The 26,845-nt window shown below is 51.0% G+C and overlaps 2 protein-coding genes across 3 annotated transcripts in view; one reads left to right on the top strand and one right to left on the bottom strand.

Moving 5' to 3' along the window:
* Nucleotides 1-26,450, top strand: part of LOC127036606 (zinc finger protein 7-like) — a 65,298-nt gene extending 38,848 nt beyond the window's left edge. The window contains exons 2-3 of the mRNA XM_050927663.1: nucleotides 22,746-22,872; nucleotides 25,718-26,450. Of these exons, the coding sequence (XP_050783620.1) occupies nucleotides 22,746-22,872; nucleotides 25,718-25,962 (372 nt within the window). The 3' untranslated portion in view covers nucleotides 25,963-26,450. The remainder of the gene's footprint in view (nucleotides 1-22,745; nucleotides 22,873-25,717) is intronic.
* LOC127036604 (zinc finger protein 560-like) overlaps nucleotides 1-26,845 on the bottom strand; it is a 984,895-nt gene that overhangs the window by 300,755 nt on the left and 657,295 nt on the right. The gene's annotated exons all lie outside the window — the stretch shown is intronic.

Raw genomic sequence — 26,845 nt, 5'->3', positions numbered from 1 at the left:
GGTTGGCTGGAGGTAGGGTCTGGCTTCAGGCAGGGCAAGGGCTGCGTGGCTGGCTGGCTTCAGGCAGGGGGGTGCATCAGGGGTTGGCTGGAGACAGGGCAGGGAGGATGCGGCTGGTGCAGGCAAAGCAGAAGGTGCAGGACTGGCTGGAGACAGAGGCTGACTGCCGGCAGGGCAGGGCAGGGGGTGCAGGGCTGGCTGCAGGCAGGGCGTGGGGCAGGGCCGGTGCAAGGAAGTTTCATGCCCTAGGCGAAACTTCCACCTTGCACCCTCCCCGCCAGCACCCCTGCCCTTAGGCGCCCCACCTGTGGCAGCTCCCCCCTCCACCCTGAGGCTCCCCTCTTGTGGCAACTCTCCTGCTCTGCCCTGCGGCACCCCCGTCGACCGAGCTCACCCCTGCTCCGAGCACGAGCACCCCGAGCACGCCGTGGCCGCTTCACTTCTCCCACCTCCAACGCTTGCGGTGTCTAAGCCTGCCAGGCAGTCAAGCACCCTCCTCTGAGCCACAGCAGCCCTGACAGTTGACAATAGAGGCACCTTAACCCCTGAGTTCCTTCAATGTGTCCCCCTCGGGGGTCCAGCTCCGATCACCAGATACTCGGGGTATGTCTATACCACCTGCCGAATCGGTGGGCAGCGATCGATCCAGCGGGGGTTGATATATCGCGTCTAGTGTAGATGCAATACATTGAGTGCTCTCCCCTCGCCTGCTGTACTCCAGCTCGGTGAGAGGCGCAGGCAGAGTCTACGGGGAGCTGCAGCAGTCAACTCACCGAGACTGTGACATTATAAGTATAATCTAATATCTCATTGAAAGGTGACAGGGCCAGAAAGAGTTAATTAACTCACCTCACCGACTGACCTGACCCGTGGGTGAACCTTAAAAACTGGTTAACAAGATATGTAAATGAACAGAGCTTTGAAATGCAAGTCTGCAGTGTTAGAGGTGGAAGGGGAGGTGTTTGCTCAGGTCTTGTGATGTCAGCAAACAAGTCTTGTCTATTGCTATAGTTTTAATTCAAAGAGCAAAAAAAGAATATTAACATTTATGATGATACTTGAGTGAAATAGTATTATTGTCTGTGTCTCTTTGAAGGTTGTGGTAATCTGTATCTGAACTGTTTGATGGATGTACTAATTGCCAGGATGTTTGGAAGAAGAGTTAAGCCTATTGTTTTCTCAGGCTGAAAGGCTGCTGGAAATGTTTAAGAACCTGGGACACGATCCTTCTTCATCTCAGATCTGCTTTGGGTTTCAAGAGGGGGAAACCTTAAGCCACAAGGATTGAGATCCCCAGTCATTGACTGGAGCCACCCTGAATATGGACATTGGATTATAACCTATGGACTATTTCTAAAAGGACTTTTGGCAACTACAAGCTCATCTCTACTTTGTATCTGAACCTCAAAAATTGAATTCAAGTCTATATGTCTATGAACCTTTTAACCAACACTCACTCTCTCTCTTTTCTTTTCTAATAAATTTTAGCTTAGTTAATAAGAATTGGCTATAGCATGTATTTTAGGTAAAATCTAAGTTATAATTGAACCTGGTTATGTGGCTGATCCTTTGGGATCGGAAGAATCTTTTCTTTTATATGATGAAGTAAGATTTTCAGGAATCATCATCATATCTAACAGGTGTGTCTGGACGGAGGCCTGAGGCTGGGTACTTTAAGGGAACTGCGTGGTTTAAACTTCTAAGTAACCAGTGAGGTACTACAGAAGCTGTTTTGTGCTGGCTTGGTAAATCTAAGTATTGAAATAACCAGCAGCGTTTGGGATTTGTCTGCCCTGTTTTGTCTGCAATTCACTCTGATTGAGTGAGCTGAGCTGGCTCCCACGGGCAGCACCGTCACACCTACAGCCAGGCTGCAGAGGTCCGGGGGATCTTAGGGGCCTTGGGGTGCACAGATACCTATGTCCAGGCCATAGCGGTCCCTGGGGGGCTTAGAGAGTTTGGGGGGGACACAGATACCAATCTCCATGCTCTAGGGTCCCATGGGGGCTTAGAGGGTTCGTGGGGGGCACATATTCCTACATCCAGGCTGTAGGGTTACCAGGGGGGCTTAGGGGGTTAGTGGGGGGCAAAGATACCTATGTCCAGGCTGGAGGAATCCTGGGAGTCTTAGGGGATTTGTGGGGGCCAAAGACACCTATGATGTCCAGGCTGTAGGGGTACCAGTGGGTTTTAGGGGTTCGAGTGGGCACAGATACGTATGTCCAGGCTGTATCGTTCCCAGGGGGGGTTAGAGGTTTCGTGAGGGGCACAGATATCTACGTCCAGATTGTAGATGTCCCGGGAGGGGGGGGTTAGGGGGGTTGTGGGAGTGCAAATACCTATGTCCAGGCTGTAGGGGTTCCTGGGGGCTTAGAGGGTTTCTGAGGGGCACATATACCTACGTGCACACTGGAGTGTCGCAAGGGGCTTATGGAGTCTATATGGGGTACAGATACCAATGTTCTGGCTGTATAGGTCCCTCGGGGGCTTAGGGGGTTTGTGGGGGGCACAGATACCTAAGTTCAGGCTGGAGGGATCTCTGAGTGTCTTAGGTGTTTGGTGGGAGGCACAGATACCTACGTCCAGGCTGCAGGGGTCTCGGAGGGGCTTAGGGTCTGTCACGGAGTGTGGGGGAGTCCGGTCCTGCACCCCTCTTCCTGGGACTCACAGTGACTCTCAGCCAGCCAGTAAAACAGAAGGTTTATTGGACAACAGGAGCGAAGGATACAGCAGAGCTTGGAGGCAAAAGCAGGACCCCACAATCAAGTCCTTCTAGGGGTTCAGGAAACTTAGTTCCCAGTTTGGGAATCCCTGAATTCCAACCACCCAGACCAAAACTGAAACTGAACTAACCCAACTCCCTCCAGCTGGCCATTTGCTGTGTCCAGCTTCCCGGGCAAAGGTGCTGACCCCTCCCCCCGCCTAGCTCAGGTTACAGGCTGAGCACGTGTCCGGTCCTAAAGTCACCCCCTGCTCTCCCATCCCCCACACAGACAGTCCCTACTCCATCACAGTAATGCACAGAGCATTTCCCGCATGTAGCCACAGTGACACCGTGTGGCCACACCAGGTAATGCACAGAACATTTCCCATATGGAGCAACAGTGTCACCATGTGGCCATGCAGGGAAATGCACAGAGCATTTCCTGGATGGAGCAACAGTGATTCCATGTGGCCACGCAGGGTAATGCACAGAGCATCACGCCTATGTAGAGGCTGTAGAGATCCCTGGGGGGCTTAGGGGTCGTGGGGGGCACAGATAGCTACGTCCAGGCTGGAGACATTCTGGTGGGCATTAGGGGCTTCATGAGGGGCACAAATATCTACGTCAGGGCTGGAGAGGTCCCTGGATGGCTTAGGGGGTTGTGGTGAGCATAGATACATACGTCCAGGCTGCAGGGGTCCCAGAGGGACTTAGGGGTTGTAACGTAGTGTGGTGGAATCTGGCCCTGCACCCCTCTTCCTGGGACACACAGTGACTCAGCCAGCCAGTAAAACAGAAGGTTTTTTTGGCCAACAGGAATGAAGGATACAGCAGGGCTTTTGGGCACCACCAGGACCCCTCAATCGAGTCCTTCTGGGGGTTCAGGAAGCTTAGTTCCCAGTTTGGGATTCCCTGAATTCCAACAACCCAGATCCAAACAAAAACTGAACTAACTCCCTCCAGCCAGCCCCTTCCTTTATTCAGCTTCCAGGGCAAAGGTGCTGACCCCCTCCCCGCTGCCTAGCTTAAGTTACAGGCTTAGGTCCTGTCTCTCACCTAAAGTCACCCGCTGCTCTCCCATCCCCCACACAGACAGTCCCCACTCCATCACAGTAATGCCCAGAGCATTTCCCCCGTGGAGCAACAGTGACACCATGTGGCCACAGAGGGTAATGCACAGAGCATTTCCTGCATGGAGCAAGAGTGACACCGTGTGGCCACACAGGGTAATGCACAGAGCATTTCCTGCATGGAGCAAGAGTGACACCGTGTGGCCATGCAGGGTAATGCACAGAGCATTTCCTGCATGGAGCAAGAGTGACACCGTTTGGCCATGCAGGATAATGCAGAGCGCATTTCCCGCATGGAGCAACATTGACACCTTGTGACCACACCAGGTAATGGACAGAGCATTTCCTGCATGGAGCAACAGTGACACCATGTGGCTATGCAGGGAAATGCACAGAGCATTTCCTGGATGGAGCAAGAGTGATTCCATGTGGCCACGCAGGGTAATGCACAGAGCATTTCTCTCATAGAGGAACAGTGACAACATGTGGCCATGCAGGGTAATGCACAGAGCATCACGCCTATGTAGAGGCTGTAGAGATCCCTGGGGGACTTAGGGGTCGTGGGGGGCACAGATAGCTACGTCCAGGCTGGAGACATTCTGGTGGGCATTAGGGGCTTCATGAGGGGCACAAATATCTACGTCAGGGCTGGAGAGGTCCCTGGATGGCTTAGGGGGTTGTGGTGAGCATAGATACATATGTCCATGCTGTAGTGGTCCCTGGGGGTTTAAGGAGTTGGTAAGGGTCACAGAAACCTACGTATGGTCTGGAGGGGTCTCTGGGGGACTTAAGGGTTTGTGGTTGCGCAGATACCTAGGTACCGGTTGGAGGGGGCCCTGGGGAGCTTAGGGGGTTTGTGTGGCGTACACATAGCTATAACCAGGCTGGTGGGGGCCCTATGGGTCTTAGAAGGCTGGTGGGGGGCAGAGATACCTATGTAGGGACTGGAGAAGTCCTGGGGAGGGCTTTGGGGGTTCCTGGAAGTCACAAATATCTACGTCCAGGCTGGAGGAGTTCTGGGGGTATTAGGGAGTTGTGCGGGGGCACAGATACCTATATCGAGGCTGTAGGGGTCCTGGGGTTGCTTTGGGGAATTTTGGGGTACAGATACCTACTTCCATGCTGTAGGGGTCGCTGGGAGTATCAGTGGGTTCGTGAGGGTGCACAGATATCTACGTCCGGTCTATAGGGATCCTGGGGGGGGCTTAGGGGTTTGTAAGGGGCACAGATACATTCATCCAGGCAAGAGGGGTCCTAGGGACCTTAGGGGGTTCATGCTGGGCACAGATACCTGCGTCTAGGCTGGAGGGGTTTTGGGGGTCTTAGGAGGGTTGTGTGGGCACAGATACCTATGTCGATGCTGGAGGGGTCCTGTCATGTCTTAGCGGATTCGTGGGGTCAGAGATACCTACATCTAGGCTGGAGGGGTTCCGGGGGGATTAGGTGTGTTTGGGGGGGAACAGATACCTACATCCTGATGGTAGGTGGCCCTGGGTAGCTTAGGCGGTTTTTGTCGGTCACAGATACAAACATCCATGCTGTAGGGGTCCCGAGGGACTTTGTGGGGCTGTAGGGGTCACAGATACCTACCTACAGTCTGGAAGGTTCCTGTGGGTATTAAGGGGTGTGTGGGGCATACAGATGCCTACATCTGGGCTTGTGGGTTCCCTGGGGGGCTTAGAGGTTTGTGGAGAGCACAGATACCATTATCCAGGCTAGATGGGTTCTGGTGGGATTAGGGGGTTGTGCGGGGCACAGATACCTATGTAAGCAGAAGCAGGATGAACTCTACCCTCACATCTGGTGGTGAATTATGGCAAGTGTGGAAAAGGATTTCAGGGTCTGATCATGTTTGCATAGACACACTCACCATGCGTGATACGGCCACGGCAGCCTGGGATGGTTACTTTGGCAGCTATGGTATCCCCAGTTTATTTGTTGTTGGGGTGTGAGATGTGGAGTGTTGTCACCCTGATTGTGTGGATGAGGAACTGTGAAACAGCTTTGAGACAGGGATTCTCACCATCAGTTGAGTGGCACTCACTAGACAAGGGAGTGGGCTCCTTGGATGAGCCAGAAACACCAATTACATCTTCTTCTCTTTTAATAGTTGAATAGTAGAGCTGGTTGTTGATTTTCTAAATAACTGAAGATCCAGGTTCCTGACCTGAAGTCACTGAAGTGCTGTGTTAAATAGTGGGGGAGTTTGAAACTATATTGCAGAGCAGCTGATGGAGAAGAGCAGTTTGTGGAACACTTGGAATGGCTCACGGAGTGAAGTAAGCTAAGCAGTTTTTGGAGACAGCTGGAGCAGATCACAGGTTGGCTGGTGGAGCAGAGCAGCTGGTGGACTGAGCTGAGCAGTTTGTGGGAAAGGTTGAAGCAGAATCCCACGGAGAGGCAGGGCAGACAGCAGTGGACCACGTAAGGTGCCCCTTTCTACCCAGGCTGGCAGGGGGGAAAACCCGGCAGATAGACTCTTGAACTCTGGGGCTGCGGGAATGTGGGTGATTATGGGGTTGCTGGAGTCTTGAAATATTTGAGGTATTGTACTTTGGAGTCTTGGGGTGATTTCGGGATTGCTAGATTCTAGAGCCCAGGGAAAAGGACACGGCCTAGTTGAGGTGTTTTCCAAATTTAATGCTATGTTGTTTATCTCACGTTATTAAAAATTTTCTGCTATACCCAGATTCTATGATTGCGAGAGGGGAAGTATTGCCTCTTTGAGGCACCTAGGGGTGTGAATGTAAAATTTTCCCATGTCACTGGGTGAGGGCTCGATCTGGTCTGCATTACGTAATAGGGAAGGGACCCCTATGTATTGAACCCAGCCCTTGCTGCTATCAATTCAGCCTGGCAGACGGGTTCCACCTATGTCCAGGCTGAAGGGGTCCCTGGGGATTTGAGGAGGTTCCTGGGGGGCACAGAGATCTAGGTCCAGGCTGTAGGGGTCCCTGGGGGGCTCAGGGGCTTGGTTGGGGGCACAGATACCTACGTCCCAGCTGCAGGGGTCCCAGAGGGGCTTAGTGGGTGTCATGGAGTGTGGTGGAATCTGGCCCTGCACCCCTCTTCCAGGGACACACAGTGACTCAGCCAGCCAGTAAAACAGAGGGTTGTTTTGGCCAACAGGAACGAAGGATACAGCAGGGCTTTGGGGCACAACCAGGACCCGTCAGTCGAGTCCTTCTGGGGGTTCAGGAAGCTTAGTTCCCAGTTTGGGATTCTCTGAATTCCAACTACCCAGCTCCAAAAAAAAACTGAACTAACTCCCTCCAGCCGACCCCTTCCTGTGTCCAGCTTCCTGGGCAAAGGTGCTCACTCTCTCAGCCCTGCCTAGCTCAAGTTACAGGCTTAGGTCCTGTCCCTCACCTAAAGTCACCCCCTGCTCTCCCATCCCCCACACAGACAGTCCCCACTCCATCACAGTAATGCCCAGAGCATTTCCCACATGGAACAACAGTGACACCATGTGGCCATGCAGGGTAATGCCCAGAGCATTTCCTGCATGGAGCAACAGTGGCACCGTGTGGCCACACAGGGTAATGCACAGAGCATTTCCTGCATGGAGCAACAGTGACACCGTGTGGTCACGCAGGGTAATACACAGAGCATTTCCTGCATGGAGCAACAGTGACACCATGTGGCCACACAGGGTAATGCAGAGAGCATCGCACCTACGTGGAGGCTGTAGAGATCCCTCGAGGGCTTACGGGGGTTCGTAGGGTCACAGATACCTACATCCAGTATGGGCGGGACCCTGGGAGAGTTAGGGGGGTTGTGAGGGGCATAGGTACTTGCGTCCAGGCTGTAGAGGTCCTGGTGAGGATTAAATGCTTCCTGGGGGACAGCAATATCTACGTCCAGGCTGAAGGGGTCCCTGGACGCTTAGGGAGTTGTGGTGAGCACAGTGATCCCTGGGGGTATAGGGACTTGGTGAGGGGCACAGATACCTATGTATGTCCTGGAGGGGTCCCTGGGGGGGGCTTAGTGGTACTGTAGGAGACACAGATACCTACGTCCAGGCTATAGGCATTCTGGGGGGGCTTAGGGCTTTGGGGGGGCACAGATACCTACATCCAGGCTGGAGGGGTCCCGGGGGGCTTAGGTGGTTTGTGGGGAGGGGCACAGATATGTACATCCAGGCTGGAGAGGTTCCGGAGAGGATTAGGGGTTTTTGCGGATGGCAGAGATACCTATCTCCATACTCTAGGGGTCCCGGGGGGCTTAGGGTTTTTTGGGAGGCACAGATATCTATGTCCAGGTTGGAGTGGTTCCTGGGGGGTTTAGGGAGTTCCTGGGGGGCACAGATACCTAGGTCCATGCTGTAGGGTTCCCTGGGTGGATTAGGGGTTTTCTGGGTGGCAGAGATACCTACGTCTAGGCTGTAGGGGTCCCTGGGAGGCTTAGGGGGTTTGTGGGGGGCAGAGATACCTACTTCCAGGCAATAGGTCTTCCAGGGGGAATTAGTGTGTTGGGGGGGCACAGATACCTAGGTTCAGGCTGGAGGGTTCCCGGGGGGGGGGCTTACGCCGTTTGTGTTGGGCACAGATATCTGCATACAGGCTGGAGTGGTCCCTGGGGGGGCTAAAGCGGTTTCTGGTGGGCAGAGATAACTACCTCTAGGCTGGAGGGGTTTCTCGGCACTTAGGGGTTGTGGGGGGCACAGATACTTCCATCCAGGCTGGAGGGTCCCTGGGGGGCTTAGCGGGTTCATGTGGGGCACAGATACCTAAGTCCAGGCTGGATGGGTCCAGGGGGGGCTTATGGGGTTCAGGGAGCACAGATGCTTATCTCTAGGCTATAGGGGTCCCTGGTGGGCTTAGGGGGTTTTGGGGGGCCCCAGAGACCTAAGTCCATGCTGTAGGCGTCCCTACAGGTGCTTATGGGTTCGTGGGGTGCACAGATACTTATGTCCAGTCTGGAGGGGACAGGGGGTTTGGGGTTTCATGAGGGGCACAGATACAAACCTCCAGGCTGTAGGAGTCCCAGGGAGGCTGTGGGGGTGCAGATACCTACATCTAGTCTGGATGGGTCCTGGGAGTTATAGGGGGTTTGTGGGGGGCACAGATACCTAGGTACAGGCTGTCGGTGTCCCGAGGAGATGAGGCGGTTCACTGGGGGCTCAGATACATCCAGGCTGGATGTGTCCCGAGGAGCTTAGGGGGTTTGTGGGGTGCTCAGACACCTGTGTCCAGGCTGTAGGGATCCCTGGGAGGTTAGAGGTTCGTGGGTGTCACAGATAGGGACTTCCAGGCTGAAGAGGTCGCTGGGACGTTTAGGGGGTTTGTGGGAGTACAGATACCTACGTCCAGGCTAAAGGGGTAATGGGGGTGCTTAAGGAATCGGGGCGGACACAGATACCTACGTCCAGGGTCTAGGGGTCCCGAGGGGATTGGGGGTTGAGGGGGGAACAGATGCCTACGTCCTAGCTGAAGGGGTCCTGGGTGGTTTAGGAGGTTCGTTGGAGTCACAGATACCTAAGTCCAGGCTGTAGGGGTTCCTGGGGTATTCGGGGATTTCTGGGGGTCACAGATACCTACGTTCAGACTGGAAGGGTTCCAGAGGGCTTAGGAGATTTATAGGGGGACAGATACCAACATCCTGGCTGTAGGGGTTCCCGTGGGGATTAGGTGGTTTATGGGGGGCACAGATTACTCATAGACTCATAGACTCTAGGACTGGAAGGGACCTCGAGAGGTCATCGAGTCCAGTCCCCTGCCCTCATGGCAGGACCAAATACTGTCTAGACCATCCCTAATAGACATTTATCTAACCTACTCTTAAATATCTCCACAGATGGAGATTCCACAACTTCCCTAGGCAATCTATTCCAGTGTTTAACTACCCTGACAGTTAGGAACTTTTTCCTAATGTCCAACCTAAATCTCCCTTGCTGCAGTTTAAGCCCATTGCTTCTTGTTCTATCATTGGAGGCTAAGGTGAACAAGTTTTCTCCCTCCTCCTGATGACACCTTTTTAGATACCTGAAAACTGCTATCATGTCCCCTCTCAGTCTTCTCTTTTCCAAACTAAACAAACCCAATTCCTTCAGCCTTCCTTCATAGGTCATGTTCTCAAGACCTTTAATCATTCTTGTTGCTCTTCTCTGGACCCTCTCCAATTTCTCCACATCTTTCTTGAAATGTGGTGCCCAGAACTGGACACAATACTCCAGTTGAGGCCTAACCAGCGCAGAGTAAAGCGGAAGAATGACTTCTCGTGTCTTGTTTACAACACACCTGTTAATGCATCCCAGAATCACGTTTGCTTTTTTTGCAACAGTATCACACTGTTGACTCATATTAAGCTTGTGGTCCACTACGACCCCTAGATCTCTTTCTGCCATACTCCTTCCTAGACAGTCTCTTCCCATTCTGTATGTGTGAAACTGATTGTTCCTTCCTAAGTGGAGCACTTTGCATTTATCTTTATTGAACTTCATCCTGTTTACCTCAGACCATTTCTCCAATTTGTCCAGATCATTTTGAATTTTGACCCTGTCCTCCAAAGCAGTTGCAATCCCTCCCAGTTTGGTATCATCCGCAAACTTAATAAGCGTACTTTCTATGCCAACATCTAAATCGTTGATGAAGATATTGAACAGAACCGGTCCCAAAACAGACCCCTGCGGAACCCCACTTGTTATACCTTTCCAGCAGGATTGGGAGCCATTAACAACTACTCTCTGAGTACGGTTATCCAGCCAGTTATGCACCCACCTTATAGTAGCGCCATCTAAATTGTACTTTCCTAGTTTATCTATAAGAATATCATGCGAGACCGTATCAAATGCCTTACTAAAGTCTAGGTATATCACATCCACCGCTTCTCCCTTATCCACAAGGCTCGTTATCCTATCAAAGAACGCTATCAGATTAGTTTGACACGATTTGTTCTTTACAAATCCATGCTGGCTATTCCCTATCACCTTACCACCTTCCAAGTGTTTGGAGATGATTTCTTTGATTACCTGCTCCATTATCTTCCCTGGCACAGAAGTTAAACTAACTGGTCTGTAGTTTCCTGGGTTGTTTTTATTTCCCTTTTTATAGATGGGCACTATATTTGCCCCCTTCCAGTCTTCTGGAATCTCCCCCGTCTCCCATGATTTCCCAAAGATAATAGCTAGAGGCTCAGATACCTCTTCTATTAACTCCTTGAGTATTCTAGGATGCATTTCATCAGGCCCTGGTGACTTGCAGGCATCTAACTTTTCTAAGTGATTTTTTACTTGCTCTTTCCTTATTTTCTCTTCTAAACCTACCCTCTTCCCGTAAGCATTCACTATACTAGACATTCCTTCAGACTTCTCAGTGAAGACTGAAACAAAGAAGTCATTAAGCATCTCTGCCATTTCCAAGTCTCCCGTTACTGTTTCCCCCTCCTCACTGAGCAGTGGGCCTACCCTGTCCTTAGTCTTCCTCTTGCTTCTAATGTATGACAGATACCAATGTCCTGGCTGTAGATGTTCCTCCACGGTGGCCTCAGGGCTGGAAGAGCTCCCACTCCCTTCTATTACCTGGGGGCTGCAGCAGGGGCACAGAGCTTCTCTGGTCTCACTCCTTTACCCCTGCCCCGCTGTGGCCCTGACACCAGAGAAGCTCTGTGCCCCTGCTGCAGCCTCTGCGCCATATCAGGGAGTGGGAGCTCCTCCAGCCCTGGGGCCACCGTGAGGGAGACTTTTCCAGGGGGATCCAATTTGGCCAGGGGCCCCCGGGACCCCGACAGCCTGGATGTAGGGTTATGTGCGACCACAGCCCCTCTATGTACCCCAGGAACATCTACAGCCAGGACATTGGTATCTGTGCCCCCCGAACCCAGAAAGCCTCCCAGGGAACTTTACAGCCAGTATGTTGGTATCTGTGCCCCCCATAAATCTCCTAAGCGCTCCAGGACCCCTCCAGTCTGCATGTAGGTATCTGTGACCCCCATAATTCTCCTAAGACCTCTGGGACCCCTCTAGTCTGCACGTAGGTATCTGTGACCCCCAGAAATCCCTGAATGCCCCAGGAACCCCTACAGCCTGGACTTAGGTATCTGTGACTCCAACGAACCTCCTAAGCCACCCAAGACACCTCCAGCTATGACGTAGGTATCTGTTCCCTCCTCAACCCCCAATCCCCTCGGGACCCCTAGACCCTGGACGTAGGTATCTGTGTCAGCCCCGATCCCTTAAGCACTCCCATTACCCCTTCAGCCTGGACGTAACTACCTGTGACCCCCACGAACCCCCTAAGCCCCCAGGGATCCCTACAGCCTGGACACAGGTGTCTGAGCACCGCACGAACCCCCTAAGCTCCTCGGGACACATCCAGCCTGGATGTATCTGAGCCCCCAGTGAACCGCCTCATCTCCTCGGGACACCGACAGCCTGTACCTAGGTATCTGTGCCCCCCACAAACCCTCTATACCCCCCAGGACCCCTCCAGCCTAGATGTAGGTATCTGTTCCCCCACAGCCCCCCTGGGACTCCTACAGCCTGGAGGTTAGTATCTGTGCCCCCCATGAAACCCCAACCCCCCCTGCCTCCTCCAGCCTGGACATAAGTATCTGTGCACCCCATGAACCCATAAGCACCTGTAGGGACGCCTACAGCATGGACTTAGGTATCTGGGGCCCCCCAAAACCCCCTAAGCCCACCAGGGACCACTACAGCCTAGAGATAAGTATCTGTGCCCCCTGAACCCCATAAGCCCCCCCTGGATCCCTCCAGCCTGGATTTAGGTATCTGTGCCCCCTACGAACCCGCTAAGCTCCCCAGGGACCCTCCAGCCCGGACGGAGGTATCTGTGCCCCCCCACAATCCCTAAGTGCCGAGACACCCCTCCAGCCTGGAGGTAGGTATCTTTGCCGAACACAAACTGCCTAAGACCCCCCCCATCGGGAACCCTCCAGCCTGGATCTAGGTATCTGTGCCCCCAACACGCTAATTCCCCCTGGAAGCCCTATTGCCTGGACTTAGGTATCGCTGCCCCCCACAAACCCCCTAAGCCTCCCAGGGACCCCTACAGCCTAGACGTATGTATCTGTACCCCTCAGAAAACCCCTAATCCACCCGGGGACCCCTACAGCATGGACCTAGGTATCTGTGCCTCCCAGGAACCCCCTAAACCCCCCAGGAACCACTCCAACCTGGACATAGTTATCTGTGCCTCCCAAAAAAAACCCTAAGCCCCCAGGAACCCCTAGATCCTGGAGATAGGTATCTCTGCTGTCCACAAAAAATTCCTTATACTCCCTGGAACCTCTCCATCCTGGACGTACATAGCTGTGCCCCCCACAACCCCCCTAAGGCCCCCGGGACCCCTCCAGCCTGGATGTAGGTATCTGTGCCCCCCCAAAGCCCTAAGCCCCCCAGAATGCCTATAGCCTGGACGTAGGTATCTGTGTCCCCTACAATACCACTAAGCCCCCCCAGGGACCCCTCCAGGACAAACATAGGTATCTTTGCCCCTCACCAAGTTCCTAAACCCCCAGGGATCACTGTGCTCACCACAACCTCTAAGCCGTCCAGGGACCTCTCCAGCCCGGACGTAGATATTGGTGTCCTCCAGGAAGCCCTTAATCCCCACCAGGAACCTCTACACCCTGGACGCAAGTACCTATGCCCCCACAACCCCCCTAACTCCCCCAGAGTCCCGACCATCCTGGACGTAGGTATCTGTGACACTACGGACCCCCTTAAGCCCCCCAGAATGCCTCCAGCCTGGACGTAGCTATCTGTACCTCTCATGACCCCTAAGCCCCCAGGGATCTCTACAGCCTCTACGTAGGTGTGATGCTCTGGGCATTACCCTGAGTGGCCACACAGTGTCACTGTTGCTCCATGCAGGAAATGCTCTGGGCATTACCCTGCGTGGCCACATGGTGTCACTGTTGTTCCATGCGGGAAATGCTCTGGGCATTACTGTGATGGAGTGGGGGACTGTCTGTGTGGGGGATGGGAGAGCAGGGGGTGACTTTAGGTGAGGGACAGGACCTAAGCCTGTAACTCGAGCTAGGCAGGGCTGAGAGAGTGAGCACCTTTGCCCGGGAAGCTGGACACAGGAAGGGGTCGGCTGGAGGGAGTTAGTTCAGTTTTGGTTTGGAGCTGGGTAGTTGGAATTCAGAGAATCCCAAACTGGGAACTAAGCTTCCTGAACCCCCAGAAGGACTCGAGGGAGTTAGTTCAGTTTTGGTTTAGAATTCCTGGTGCAAAAACACCGTGAAACTCCCCTTTCTTCTTCACAGAGGGCTTCAACACCCCTTTTCTCACTCAGGCTCACAACTGCCCAGAATTCGAGAACTGTCCCTGTTCCCATTGGACAAATGGGAGTAGCCTGAGGTACAGAGAAGGGAGGTGACCTACCCAAGGGCCTACACAGCAAGGCGGTGGCAGAGCCAGAAAGAGAAGCCGCCAGTCAGACTCCTGTTCTAACAGACAACAAATCCCCCCAGAGGCAGGGGCTGGAGCGGGGCGGGGGAGTAACAGGGAGCGTGGGGGGGTCGGGCGCAGAGCAGGAAATTGATGGGCAGGGGGGGTCAGGCAGCTGGAGGCAGGGTTCGTGGGGGGCTAAAGGGCACAATCCGGGCTGGTGGGAGGAGCAGGAGTTGAGCTCAGGGGGAGGCGCTGGCAGAGCCCCCCCCTTTGGTGTGAGGGCGGAGGTGTCGAGGGGGGAGGAGAAGCCGGAGTTGCAGGGGGGGGGAGCTCACTGGAGTGGGGGGGGTAGATCTGTCCTCTGTGCAGCCAGGACACTCCCGGGGTGGGAGGGAGGTGAGTTAACTGGATCCTGTCCCTGTTTTTCCACTTCCTCCCACACACACATTCTCTCAAGATTTCCCCTTTCTTCTCTCTCATTATCACACGTGGCTATAAAATCCAGGGAGATTCTCCTCCCCCCCCCCCAATGATCAGCTCTCTAATTGCCTCTGATTTCCCTTTTCTCTCCATACTTCTCAAATGTCAATTTAAAATCTCTCCGATGGGGGGTGGATTTTCCCACCCATTTTATCTGCAGTGATTTGTCCTTGTTTGGGTGGGAAATTGTTGCCCTGGGTCACTCCCCAGAACATGGCTCCCACTGGAGTGGGATGGGATGAGGTTCCCGTTCTCTGCCAGGGCAGGGAAGGGAAGGGAGGAGCACATCCCCCATGGAGACTGCCCAGACCCCATTTCCCAATCCCCCTGCGGCCCCCTTCCATTGTCCAGGGAGCCTTCCAGCTCCCCCCCTGCCCTTAAATCAGCTCCTCAAAGGGCTCTGAGCTGCTCACGTGAATGGTTGCCCGTGGCCGGGGGGGGACCATCACATTCTGTTTATGTATTGGACAGTCATATAAAATCCAGTCCCAACAGTCCCCCTTTTCCACTAGTTATTTAATAGCAACATCAAATCCCCTCCGATCTTGGTGGTTTTCTCTCATGTTATCAAATGTCCTTTGTGACAGGGTTCTCTCTGCGTGTCTCAAAGATTGATATAAAATACCCCAAACATTTGCCCCACTTCTCTCTAGTTGTTTTATTTCTAATTGAATATGATGGGTTGTTTCCCAATTGTGCTAAGATGCAGCCGCCTCTGGGTGGATCCATGGTGGCTATTATTTGCTAGTGACAGCCGTGGATCTTTCTTGCCCTCTAGGCCTTCCATTCTCCTGTTAAAGAAGTACTCCCCAGGCTCCCTCTGCCTGTGTGACTGGCCAGCAGGAGGTGGTGTTTAACTTTCTAGGCCACTTCTCACACTCAGTGAGGTAACACTTGCAGGCGGCAGGGAAGGTGTCTGTGTGGGGAGATTGCAGCTGAAGGGGCATTGTGGTAGGGGGAGGCCTCTGGGTGGCTGGGCAGGGGGTACCCTAGTCAGGTTGGTGGGTTGTGGAGGTTTGGGGTTTTCGGGGGGTGGTGGTTCTGATGTGCCCATCCCTGAGGCTATGGGTCCTGGAGGTGGGTATCGCTGTGGGCCTGGTGGCTGCAGAACAGTAGGGGTGGGTGTCTCTTGGGGAGGCGGGACAGAGGGTTAGAGGGAGCCTGGTTCTGTGCCAGGGGCTCTGTCTGTGCTTCCCCCGCTGCTTCCTGGTTTTGTTGCCATGCCCAGTGCACAGAGCTGGGGGAGGGGATCCCTGGCACTAGGTGAGGGCATGCCAGGGAAGCAGAGTGATGGTCGCACTGTAAGCATCAGGGGGACACACTGGGCAGAGGAGGGGGTCCCAGGAAAATGTCAGGGTAGATCGTTCTGGAGGGTGGGGAAGTTCCTAGGCAGGCAGTGAGGGACTGAGTTCCCAGTGGGGGGGGGTCCCTTGAGGGGGTCCCTGGCTGCTGGGGGCTCTTGGTGGGGGGAACCCTTTGGGATTCCCAACCTAGCTATCATGGTGTGGTGGGGGTTCTCTGCCCGGTGGGGCTTTGAGGGGTATCTGGGGTCCCTGGCCAGGGACTCTGGGGGCTGCGTCCCAGGGAATATCTGATGGGATCCTGGCTGGGGGATGTCTGGGGCCCCTGGCTGGGTGGTCTGGGCTCTGGGTACTAGGAGGTGTCTGGGGGCTGCTGCTAACCATGATCCTTCTCTCTGGTCAACTTGTACCAGAGTCCTGGCTCCTAGTCACCAGGTCACCAAGTCCATTCCCCAGTCACGTGCCCTGTCACTGGGATAACTTTCTGTCCACTTAGCAAACACTGTTAGTGTGAAATCACAGAATTTACTTTTCTCCTCTTTTGAAAACTGCAGGAACTTTCGGTTCCGTTTGGAAAATTTTTGCCCCCAGTCCTTGTCCTAGATCTGCGTGGGTGAGGGAGGTGGGAAGGGAGTCAGCACTGCCATACGATGGTCCTTTTCCACAGCGTTCTGAACTCATTCTTTCTGAAATCCGGTGTCATTGAGACCGTTGTTAATCCAGAGTCACTGTATGGAAAGACAAGGAGTGATTCCAGATGGACAGTGGGTCAAATGAGATCAGCCATTCTCCCTGTGAGGAGGGGCTCCCATTAGCTGCTCTCCCCAGAGAGCTAAAGGAGGGAAGCTGCTCAAACACTCTATCCCTCTTCTGCTCAGGATATTGGGGTTCAGCTTCCTGGGTCAGATGCTGCAGCCTCCATTGTGATCTGGGAGACCAGGCTTGGCAGCTGCTGCTCCCCCAGTGGGGCTCTGTGCTGGGAAGTGACCTTAATTAAAGCTTCTTCTCTGCCCGGCCCAGGGGATGACTTTCTGCAGCTGGTCCTAGCCCCCTAGGGCAGTCCTGGGCCCTGTTACTACTAAATTCTGAGCCAGAGTCTCCAGGTAACTGAAAGACCTCAGGGAATGTCCTAGGGTCTGGCAAGAAAGTGACTCTGCACAAACAACACCACCTCATTTCTCCTCCCATTAGCGGTTGCCAGGAGGAAATCCAGCCATGGGAGAGCAAAGCCCCCAGGAATGGGACTGTCCCAGCCAGAGGGGCAGGGAGAGAGGACAGGGGAAGGAGAGACTGAAAGGGGCAGTGGGAGAAATGAATGTGGGGGAGAGATTTCCAGCTCTCTAGTCCACCCAGACACATGTATTGCTGCATCCTGGGGCAGAAGCACTTTCCAGTGAACAAAACAAGGATCAGACAGAGCAAAAGCCAGTTCCTGACTCCATATTCCCCCTGCTGGGGTGTGGCTGCCGTGGGGTAAGTGTCTGAGGGAATCCCCCACAGTGACTCCTTCGGTTCTGCTCTTTTCTAGCCTTGTGTTCAGAGAAGGGGTGAGAGGGAGAGAGAAGGGAGGTTAAAAATGTGTTTGTGGACTTAGCCTGGCAGGAGGGGCCAGGTCTAAATTGTAATAAACAGATTGAGCATTTCCCAGCATGACAGAATCTAGGGTGTCTGTCTGCAGGGAAAGGGCCTGGGGGAATTGTGATGTGAAATTAACTAAAACCGGTTCTGAAACGCCCACAACTGCCCTTCTCCCCCAGACAGGCTGCAGAATGTTTTGCTCCAGCTCATCCCAGCCTGGCGTGGAACAGGAGAACAGATATGGCTGCAGTGGAGTCAGTCCAGGTAGAGATTATTCGGGGGGTTGCTGGTGGGTTCCTGCTGGAGGAAAGGGAGAGCAAATACACCAGAGGTGGGAAGGTTTGCAGAGTCTGGTTTGGAGGTTGGAGCGGGGCAGGAAATTCACAGCGTGGGGAAGGAGGAGGCCAGGGTGTGGCAGACCTGCTGGGAGTTATTTACTAAGTGGCCTAGATTCTAGGAACAGACCCAGGAGGTTTGGAGGTGGAAATGCCCTAATTTGTGAAGAGAGAAAATAACCCACCTACATGGAGCTAGTCAAACTGACCAGACTCCTAGTGCTGGAGCCTGACCTCATTAACCATCAGCTGCTGTGAGATATAAAGGGGACACCCATGAGTCAGGCTTATTGGAGCTGCCTCTCCCTTCATATCCCGCTCCTCACAATGAGGAGGGTGTTGGGCATCCTACCAGCGAGCTCTCCCTGGACCCTGCTAGGGGCTCCATCTCCTGTATCAGTCAGTGGCTAGTAGGGGGTGATGGATATGCTGGGAGAGATAAGGGGCTCTCTCTTCATCCCCTCACCCTGGCATTTGCTGGATACTCTGAGCCAGGTCGAGGTGGGACTCTCCTGACTATGATCCACCCAGAGCTTCCATTTGATTCACTCTTCTCTGCCACAAATGTGGGGCTGTGAGTGGGCAGCAAGTCCTTAGTGTTGGACTCTTACTCTTTCAGGGGCTGGTGACCTTCAAGGAGATGGCTATGTATTTCACCAGGGAAGAGTGGGCTCTGCTGGACCCCACTCAGAGAGCCCTCTACTGGGATGTCATGCAGGAGAACTATGAGACTGTGACCTCGCTGGGTAAGGGTTCCTGTCCCTTCTGTTCTTGGAAGGGGAAATGAAGAGTGAAGGTTCACGCCACCCCCACAATGCCATCTGTACCCTGTCCTGTTTCAGCATCACCCCAATAGGCCAGTGACACACATAATACCAGAGACCCTCCTCTGCTGCAGAACACTTTGGGAACAGAGCACAGGAGCCGTATTGCACAGTGTCAAATATCTCCTGTTTGCTCAAGTGAAACTGGGGGTTAGGTCTGGCATAACTGTCCCATACCCCTAATCATTTTGTTGCCCTTTTCTGAACCTTTTCCAATTCCAATATATCTATTTTGAGATGGGGTGACATGTGCATGCAGTATTCAAGATGTGGGTGTATCATGGATTTATTTGCTGTTTTTACAAATATGATCTATGAGATATTCTGTCATATCTATCACTTTCTTAATTATTTCCTACATTGTTCACTTTTTTCACTGCTGCTGCACATTGAGTGGATGTTTTCAGAGAACTATCCACAGTGACTCCAAGATCCATCTCTTGAGTGGAAACAACTAATTTAGACCCCATCATTTTGTATGTATAGTTGGGATTGTGTTTTCCAATGGGCTGCACTATGTGCTATCCTGTCATCTAGTACTGCTGAGATCCTGGATTCAGTAATATCCCTGCCCTTCCTGTTCCCTTTCTCCACCGAACCCCGCCAGCCCATGCTTCCTGTTCCCAGCTTCCCCAGGATTCTCGCACTGTCTCTGAACCTCTCTGTCAGCAAGAAGCAGTGCCAGGGACACTTGCCCTCTGTCTGGAGTCTTCGATTTCTGGGACATGGATTTACTTTCTCTGTGTTGTAAGAGGCTCTGTCATAATGAGTGTCTGTGATGTTACCCAGAGTACAATCTGGACTGTTAAATAGCTGTCCCCTCAGTCCTCCAGCATGGGGTGCCTTTTCCACTGTTTTCCCGCGAGAACAGCCCCTCTTGGCCAATTAACACACAGTCTCCAGCATGTAACTCACTCCCAGCTACACAGTATTGAGTGCTGCTAGACAGCCACTCATGAATTACACCTCAGGAGAAAACCAGCAAATTCTCAAGTGCCCAACTTTCCCCCAGAAATGTGCATCTTGCACTGTCCAGCACGCTACTGAACGACCCAAGCTCATATGAAGTCTGTCATTTCATCAGCGGAAAATGACATGCACCAGCTTGTTATCCCAAACAGAGTTTCCAACACACTTCAATCCACACATACTGGTTAGATGAACAATAAACCAAGATTGTTAACTACCAAAAACTAAAACTAGGCCCAGTCCATGAAAGGGGCACTCCCAGGAGAGACTGTATAAAGGCTGGAACATGAAACACCTTTGTAAACCTGAGACAGCTGCCTTGGGGACAATGACAGGGAGAATCCCCCAAAGTGACTCCTTCGTTTCTGCTCTTCTCTGGCCTCCGATTGTTCCTTCCAACGTGGAGTACTTTGCACTTGTCTCTACTGAATTTGATCCTATTTACTTCAGATCATTTCTCCCGTTTGTCCAGATCATTTTGAATTTTAATCCAATCCTCCAAAGCACTTACAACCCCTCCCAGCTTGGTGTTGTCCGCAAACTTGATACGTGTAAGAGAGAGACTGTTACTGGGAGGGTTTCCCCATGTGTCAGAGGGTTACACCCTGGTGGGAGGGGGCTAGGCCTGTACTGGAATAAGGTCACTCTGTGCTTCACAGTGTGCTAGAACCTAGAATGTGCATTAGCAGGGGAAAAGCTGGGGGGAATCGGCTTGTGGAATGGACAAAAGCCTAGTCTGAATTCTCACACCTTGCCCTTTTCACCCCGGCAGGCCAGAGAATAACATCCATGTTTCGCTGCAGATCATCTCGTCCTCCCAGGGGCAAGGAAATGGCTGCAATGGAGCTGGCTCAGGTAAGAGATTATCAGGGTGGCGGGCTCTGCTTGGAGGTTGAGGAGCAGTAAATGCATAAGAGGGTGGGAATTGCTAGAGGTGGTGGGAAGCAGGAAATATCTCGGGTGGAGAAAGGGAGGGGACAGCATGTGACAAACCTGCTGAGACTTGTGTAGTGTAGGGCGTGATGGGTTGTCACCCCCAGGAGGCAGTTTGTGGAGCTTCTGGGAACTGCTGTGTCCTCTAACCCTCACGCTGGGCTGGCCCTTCTCACACTGCTTTGCTGGAGATTTCGCCAGCCTCTCCAGGGCCTGTTATCACCCAACACAACAGCAGGTGGCGCCATGCAGCCAACTAAGCTACCTGAGTGCGTTACCTAAGCCACTCAAGGACAGATAGAAGACAAGAGCCAATTTCCACTCCCCAACCTTGCACACTTGCTGTAGTATAAATCCAGAATGATACCATCTTATAGTGCACAGGGATCTCTATAATGCAAGCTCATTAATGTAGTTCCCCTTCCCCTCGATATGGGACAGATGTGCACAACAAGCTGAGATTTTCCCCAGACACTTCACTCAAAATACGCTGGTTAAGATAAAGCATCAAACAAGTTTATTAACTGCAGAAAGATAGATTAAGTGATTATAAGTGATAACAAACAGATCAAAGCAGATTATTTAGCAAATAACCAAAACTCAGACTAAGCCTAACATACTAGATGGATAGAATTTGAATTAGCAATTTCTCACCCTGACTGATGGTACAAGCAGTCCCCCAAGTTTCCATACACAAGCTAGAAATCTCTTGATCCTGGGAGCAGCACTTCCCCCACATCCGTTTTTGTTTCTCAGGTGTTTCCAGAAGTTCTCTTGTGTGGAGAATGAGGCCAAGAGATGATGTCACACCCCACCTTATGTAGCTTTTCCATATGGTGGGAACCTTTTGTTCCAAACTCAGTTCCTAGTCCAGTTTGTGGAAAAATACAGGTACTAAAATGGAGTTTAGTGTCATGTGGTCTGGTCACAGGCCCTGCTGAGTCATAGTAGCCATGACTCATAGGCTGGCTGAAACATTCACAGGAAGGCTAAGCTCTTCCACAGTCCATTGTCTTTGTTGAGCCATCAGCACTGTCTGGCTTCTTCATTGTTGTACCTGAAAGGCTCATTGTGGGTGTTACCCAGAGTAAGCACATTTGAAATACAGATCCAGAGTCAATATCCATAACTTCAGATACGAACATGATATGTGCACACAAATAGGATAATCATATTCAGCAAATCAGAACTTTTCCAGTGACACCACACATGATGCATCTTCTACAAAATAGATCATAATTATGTCCTAATCATATTATAATCATACCACTATGATGAATATGGGGGTGTAGTGTCAGATAGGTCCTAATTTCAAGGCACAGGAGTTGGAATGGAACTTCCCCTCTTTGTGGAACAGGAAATAACCCTCCAGCCAGGGCTGGGACAACTTCCCAGACTCTCAGTGATGGAGCCTGAATCTACTGACATTTCATTAATTACCACCAACCCCAATCTTTGTGGCAACTGTAAACTTTATCAGTGATGATTTTGTACTCTCTTCTAAGTCATGGATAAGAATGTTAAATAGCACAGGGCCAAGAACCAATCCCTGCAGGAACCTGCTAGAAAGAAATCCACTCGATCATGGTTCCCCATTTACTATCAGAGTTTTTAATCTATTTAATGTATGCCGTGTTTATTTTGTATCATTCTAGTTTTTTTAGTAAAAATATTGTGCTAATCAAGTCATGTCCCTTACGGAAGTTTAGGTATATTACATCAATACTATTAGCTGCAACCAAACTTTTGATCTCATCCAATAAGGATATCCCGTTAGTTTGATAGGCTCTATTTTCTCTAAACCTTTGTTAATGGGCACTACAATTCTGACCTTCTAACTTCTATTCTTTATGATTGACTTCCCCTTTCTTCCATATATTTTATTTGGAGAGTGCTTGGATTCCTACCAGGGAGCCACTATCAGGGTCCAGAGACAGCCCCATCTCCTATATTAAGCTCTGGCTAGTAGCTATGTGATAAATGTGAAGACCCTGCTTCTGTCTGTCAGATGGGAGACACAAAGGTTCTCTCTTTTCTACCCTCTGATGCCTCCTGGCTGCTGTAAGCAAGGTGGGGTGGGACTCTGTTAACATGTGCCTCCCGGAGCTTCCATTTCCCTGGTGCTGCTGTTCCGTGAATAGTGGGGTTGTGAGTGGGTCAGCAGGTACTGAGTATTGGACTCCTGCTCTTTCAGGGGCCGGTGACCTTCGAGGAGGTGGCTGTGTATTTCTCCAGGGAAGAGGGGACTCTGCTGGACCCCACTCAGAGAGCCCTCTACAGAGATGTCATGCAGGGGAACTATGAGACGATGGTCTTGCTGGGTCAGGATTCCTGTCCCTTCTGTTCTTGGAAGGGGAAATGAAGAGTGAAGGTTCATGCCACCCCCACAATGCCATCTGTACCCTGTCCTGTTTCAGCATCACCCCCAATAGGCCAGTAACTATACATACTACCAGAGACCCTCCTCTGCCTCAGAACACTTTGGGAACAGAGCACAGGAGCAGCATCACACAATGTCAAATATCTCCTCTTTACTCAAGTAAAACTGGGGTTAGGTCCAGCATAATGAACAGAAGCTTCCTACCCCCAGCCTTCTCTCAAACCCTGAGCCTTCTCTACCCAAACCAGAATGTGCTTGGGGTGTAACAAGCAGGCGGCTGGAGTCAGAGCTGCCAGTCCAGGGTTACTTATCATACAGACACTCAGTGCGTCCTTGAACGCTGGCTGGGAGTATCCAGACAGGGGAGCTCCAGCAGCAGAACACTGAATCTCACCCAGGATTACAGATGACACAACTCCTCGCTGATCTGGATTGCACCCCAGCATGTGAAAATGGCCTAGGTTGGTAGTGACATTTCTTGAGACATGGAGAGTCTTGCTCCCATATCACCAGGTGTAATAAAAATAACAGGAAAGGCCAAATATGGAAAACTGATTGTTCAGCTTGCTTTTGACCTGCATCATATTTTGCAATATATTCCAAATAAGGAAATTAACGTGCAACGTATGTGTCATTGTTTGTGGTTTTAAGCTGTAAAAGGCTTGTGTGATTTTTAGCTCGGGAACAGTATTCCAATAGCTGTCGCCCCCTGCGTGCTTGTAACCAAGAAAAGAGCCTCAGGCTGAGCTGATTCAAATATTAATCCTGTGGTCGTTTTCCACAACAGCCTCAATAGGTCCCTGTGATGGAATGTAAGGCTACATCTAGACTACCCACCGTATCGGCGGGTTAAAATCGATTCCTCGGGGATCGATATATGGCGTCTCATCTAGACGCCATATATCGATCCCCGAGCGCACTTATATCGATTCCGGAACAACACCAAGCCCAACGGAGTTGATGATTTGACAGGGGGAGCCGCGGACATCGATCCCGCGCGGTGAGGATGGGTGAGTAATCCGATCTTAGAATTTCGACTTCAGTTATGTTATTCACGTAGCTGAATTTGCGTATCTAAGATCGATTTTCCCCCGTAGTGTAGACCAGCCCTTAATGTCTTCACACCTTCCCCCTGCAGGAGAATGGCTGTTTGACCAGCTGTTTGCTTGCTGTCTCTGAGGAACTGGTCTGTGGGTGTTCCCCAGAACTGTAACTTTTTCAGTAATATCATACTGTAAAATCTCACAATTTTACATACAGTGTTACTACACATTTTAACAGGAGGATAATATTCAGTAGGTTATGCGTTTTCTAATGATACCTCACAAGCCATACTGGGTACAAAATTGATCATAATTTTCTAGAAGAGTGAACACAGGGGTACAGATTGACACAGTGTCTGTGTGTGTGTTCCCAGCAGATATGTGGGTATTTCAATCCCTCATAAGCACAATGTTTGGCATCTTCAAGGACCTGGGGAACTGGTCCTGGGAATTCACTAGTTTAGCAAGTGTGAGACTGCATGAAATTGTGAGACACTTTGGTATTAATAATAAAATAATATAATCTGATAAAATTGCAATGAATCATGCTAGGTATGCCATGTAAAGTGTAGTGAAAATGTTATGATTTGCCAAGTATGATAATTTTGTTTCTATGTTTCTATCACCTTTGTATTGTGAGTTACAGATATGTAAGGTATATCTGTATTTCCAGACTTGTGCAGTTTTTCTGGGTGACACCCCCAGACATATTGGCATCAACATTGCCTAGCACGTTTGATGGCCCATTGAAGGTCATCAGCTGTACAATGAACCTATGGACCAAGGGGATACACCTATTGAGTCAGCAAGACATGCCGGGGTTTGCCTGTGTAATGAAACCTCCAAAGCTTTTCCATGCCATGTGCTGTGAAGCTTGTGTTTGGGACACAGGAAGTACAAGCCACATGGCAAAAGGAATATAAAGCGCAGCTGCATCATCTCCATCTTGTCTTCAATCCCCCTTCCTACCTCTGGAGCAACTTCTCTACAAACTGAACCCTGGAACAAAGGACTGAATGACCCATCCAAGCTGTGGATGCGTTCCAGACAGACTTTCAAGCCAGCAACTCACCAATACTGCTAAGAACCTGATATATCCATTTTGGAATGTATCTGACTGCTTTTCCATTTAAATTCTTCCTGTCTTTCTTTCTTTTAAACCTTTAGTTTAGATGCTAAAGAATTGTCTGGAAGGATGGAATTTAATTTCATTCTTTCATTTGTTCTTTCTTCTAAACATTTAGTTTAACAGCTAAAGGATTGACTGGCAGCATGGTATTTTGGATGAGATCCAAACCTGGGTAATGTGGCTAACCTTCTACCCACCCACTTCCTGGATCCAATTAGGATCACTCTCCTGCTGCCCTCTGGCCATGCTGTATCACAGTGAGCAGAGTTTTTAAATAACTTCTCACTGTACGGGACCTAGTTGCTGATTAGGAGTCAGAGAACTGTCATGCAATAAAGGGGGCCGTGTGATTTCTTTTTTCAGAGTCTCGTTAACCAGTATGTGGGATCAGAAGCACAGTTTGTGACTGGTCAGTGAGTTTAACTTCAGTGTTAACCACCAGTTTGGGGAGCATCTGCTCTCCCTTTTTCAGCCTGCTCTGACCTTGGCATTTTCAGTGAGGACTGCCCCAGGCACACTAGGTCACACTAAGCACTGAAGATAAATTAATAGAATGTTTTTGATGATCAAGTTGTATGAAATCAACTGAACTCCTTTGTTTTCTTTCATCTGAGCGGAGTTTCTGGTTTTCCAACGTGATATGATCTCCCAGCTGGAACAAGGGGAAGAGCCATGGGTCCCAGAGCTCCAGGGTTCAGAGGAAAGAGAGATCCTGAGATCTCCCCGCACAGATGAGGAAACATTAAACCAACTCAGAATTAGTAAGTGCCTGAAGGAAACATCTAGGATGCCCTACAAAGCTCTTGGGAAGTCTCTCAGTTCATTATTGTCCGTAGCAGGGGTCGCATCCGCAGGGTAAATATAGCTCAAGGCTTCCTATAGATGCTAGCAGACACCGGGCAGTAGCTTTCTCCCTTCCCCCTGTGAAGTTGGATGGGATGTGAAGGCTGAATTGATCCCCTCCTCTCTCCTGTTGGGGGGAGCTGAGTTCCTGATTTTTATTTGACCTCTCTCCAGCACTTGTTTTGGTTTGGCCTTCCCCTTTCCATCCCTGTTTGAGGTTTCTGTCTCTATCACAGCAGGTGATGCAATGACGTGTGAGGGTCAGCACAGACCAGAAAAAGAGCAGGGAAACCAGCCAGGGGAGAAAATGGATAAATTTATTTCCTGTCAGGGAACTCAGAAGGGCCTTAAGGAAACCAGAATACAGCAGGAAATCTGCAGGGAAAAGCAAAAAAAAATACATGTGCTGAGTGTGGGAAAAACTTCACTTACAGATCAGGCCTTTCTCAACATCAGAGAATCCACACAGGGGAGAGGCCCTGTGAATGCAATGAGTGCGGGAAAACTTTCACTCGCAGCTCGCACCTTATTGGGCATCAGAGAATCCACACAGGGAAGAGATCCTACGAATGCACTGAGTGCGGGAAAACCTTCAATCGCAGCTCTCACCTTATTCAGCATCAGAGAATCCACACGAGCAAGAAGCCCCGCGAATGCCGTCAGCAGGCCTGCACAACTCGTAAAGTGGTGATGTAGAGAAATCTCTGTATTAACTATCTCTATAAATCTTTATAACGTTGCATTGTGTTATTTTGTATTAAGTATCTTTCTGTATTAAGTATCTTTATGACATTGCATCCGGCATGATGTTATTTTGTAATTCATATGACTTGGCATTTTGCCTCTCTATTTTCCTACAACTTTGTATTAGATCCCTATATAGAAAATTGGTAGAAATC

This window comes from Gopherus flavomarginatus, chromosome 18 (genome assembly GCF_025201925.1).
Source record: "Gopherus flavomarginatus isolate rGopFla2 chromosome 18, rGopFla2.mat.asm, whole genome shotgun sequence".
NCBI lineage: Eukaryota > Metazoa > Chordata > Testudines > Testudinidae > Gopherus > Gopherus flavomarginatus.
Note: the sequence above shows the minus strand (reverse complement) of the source record. Positions and strands in the feature narration are given on the sequence as shown.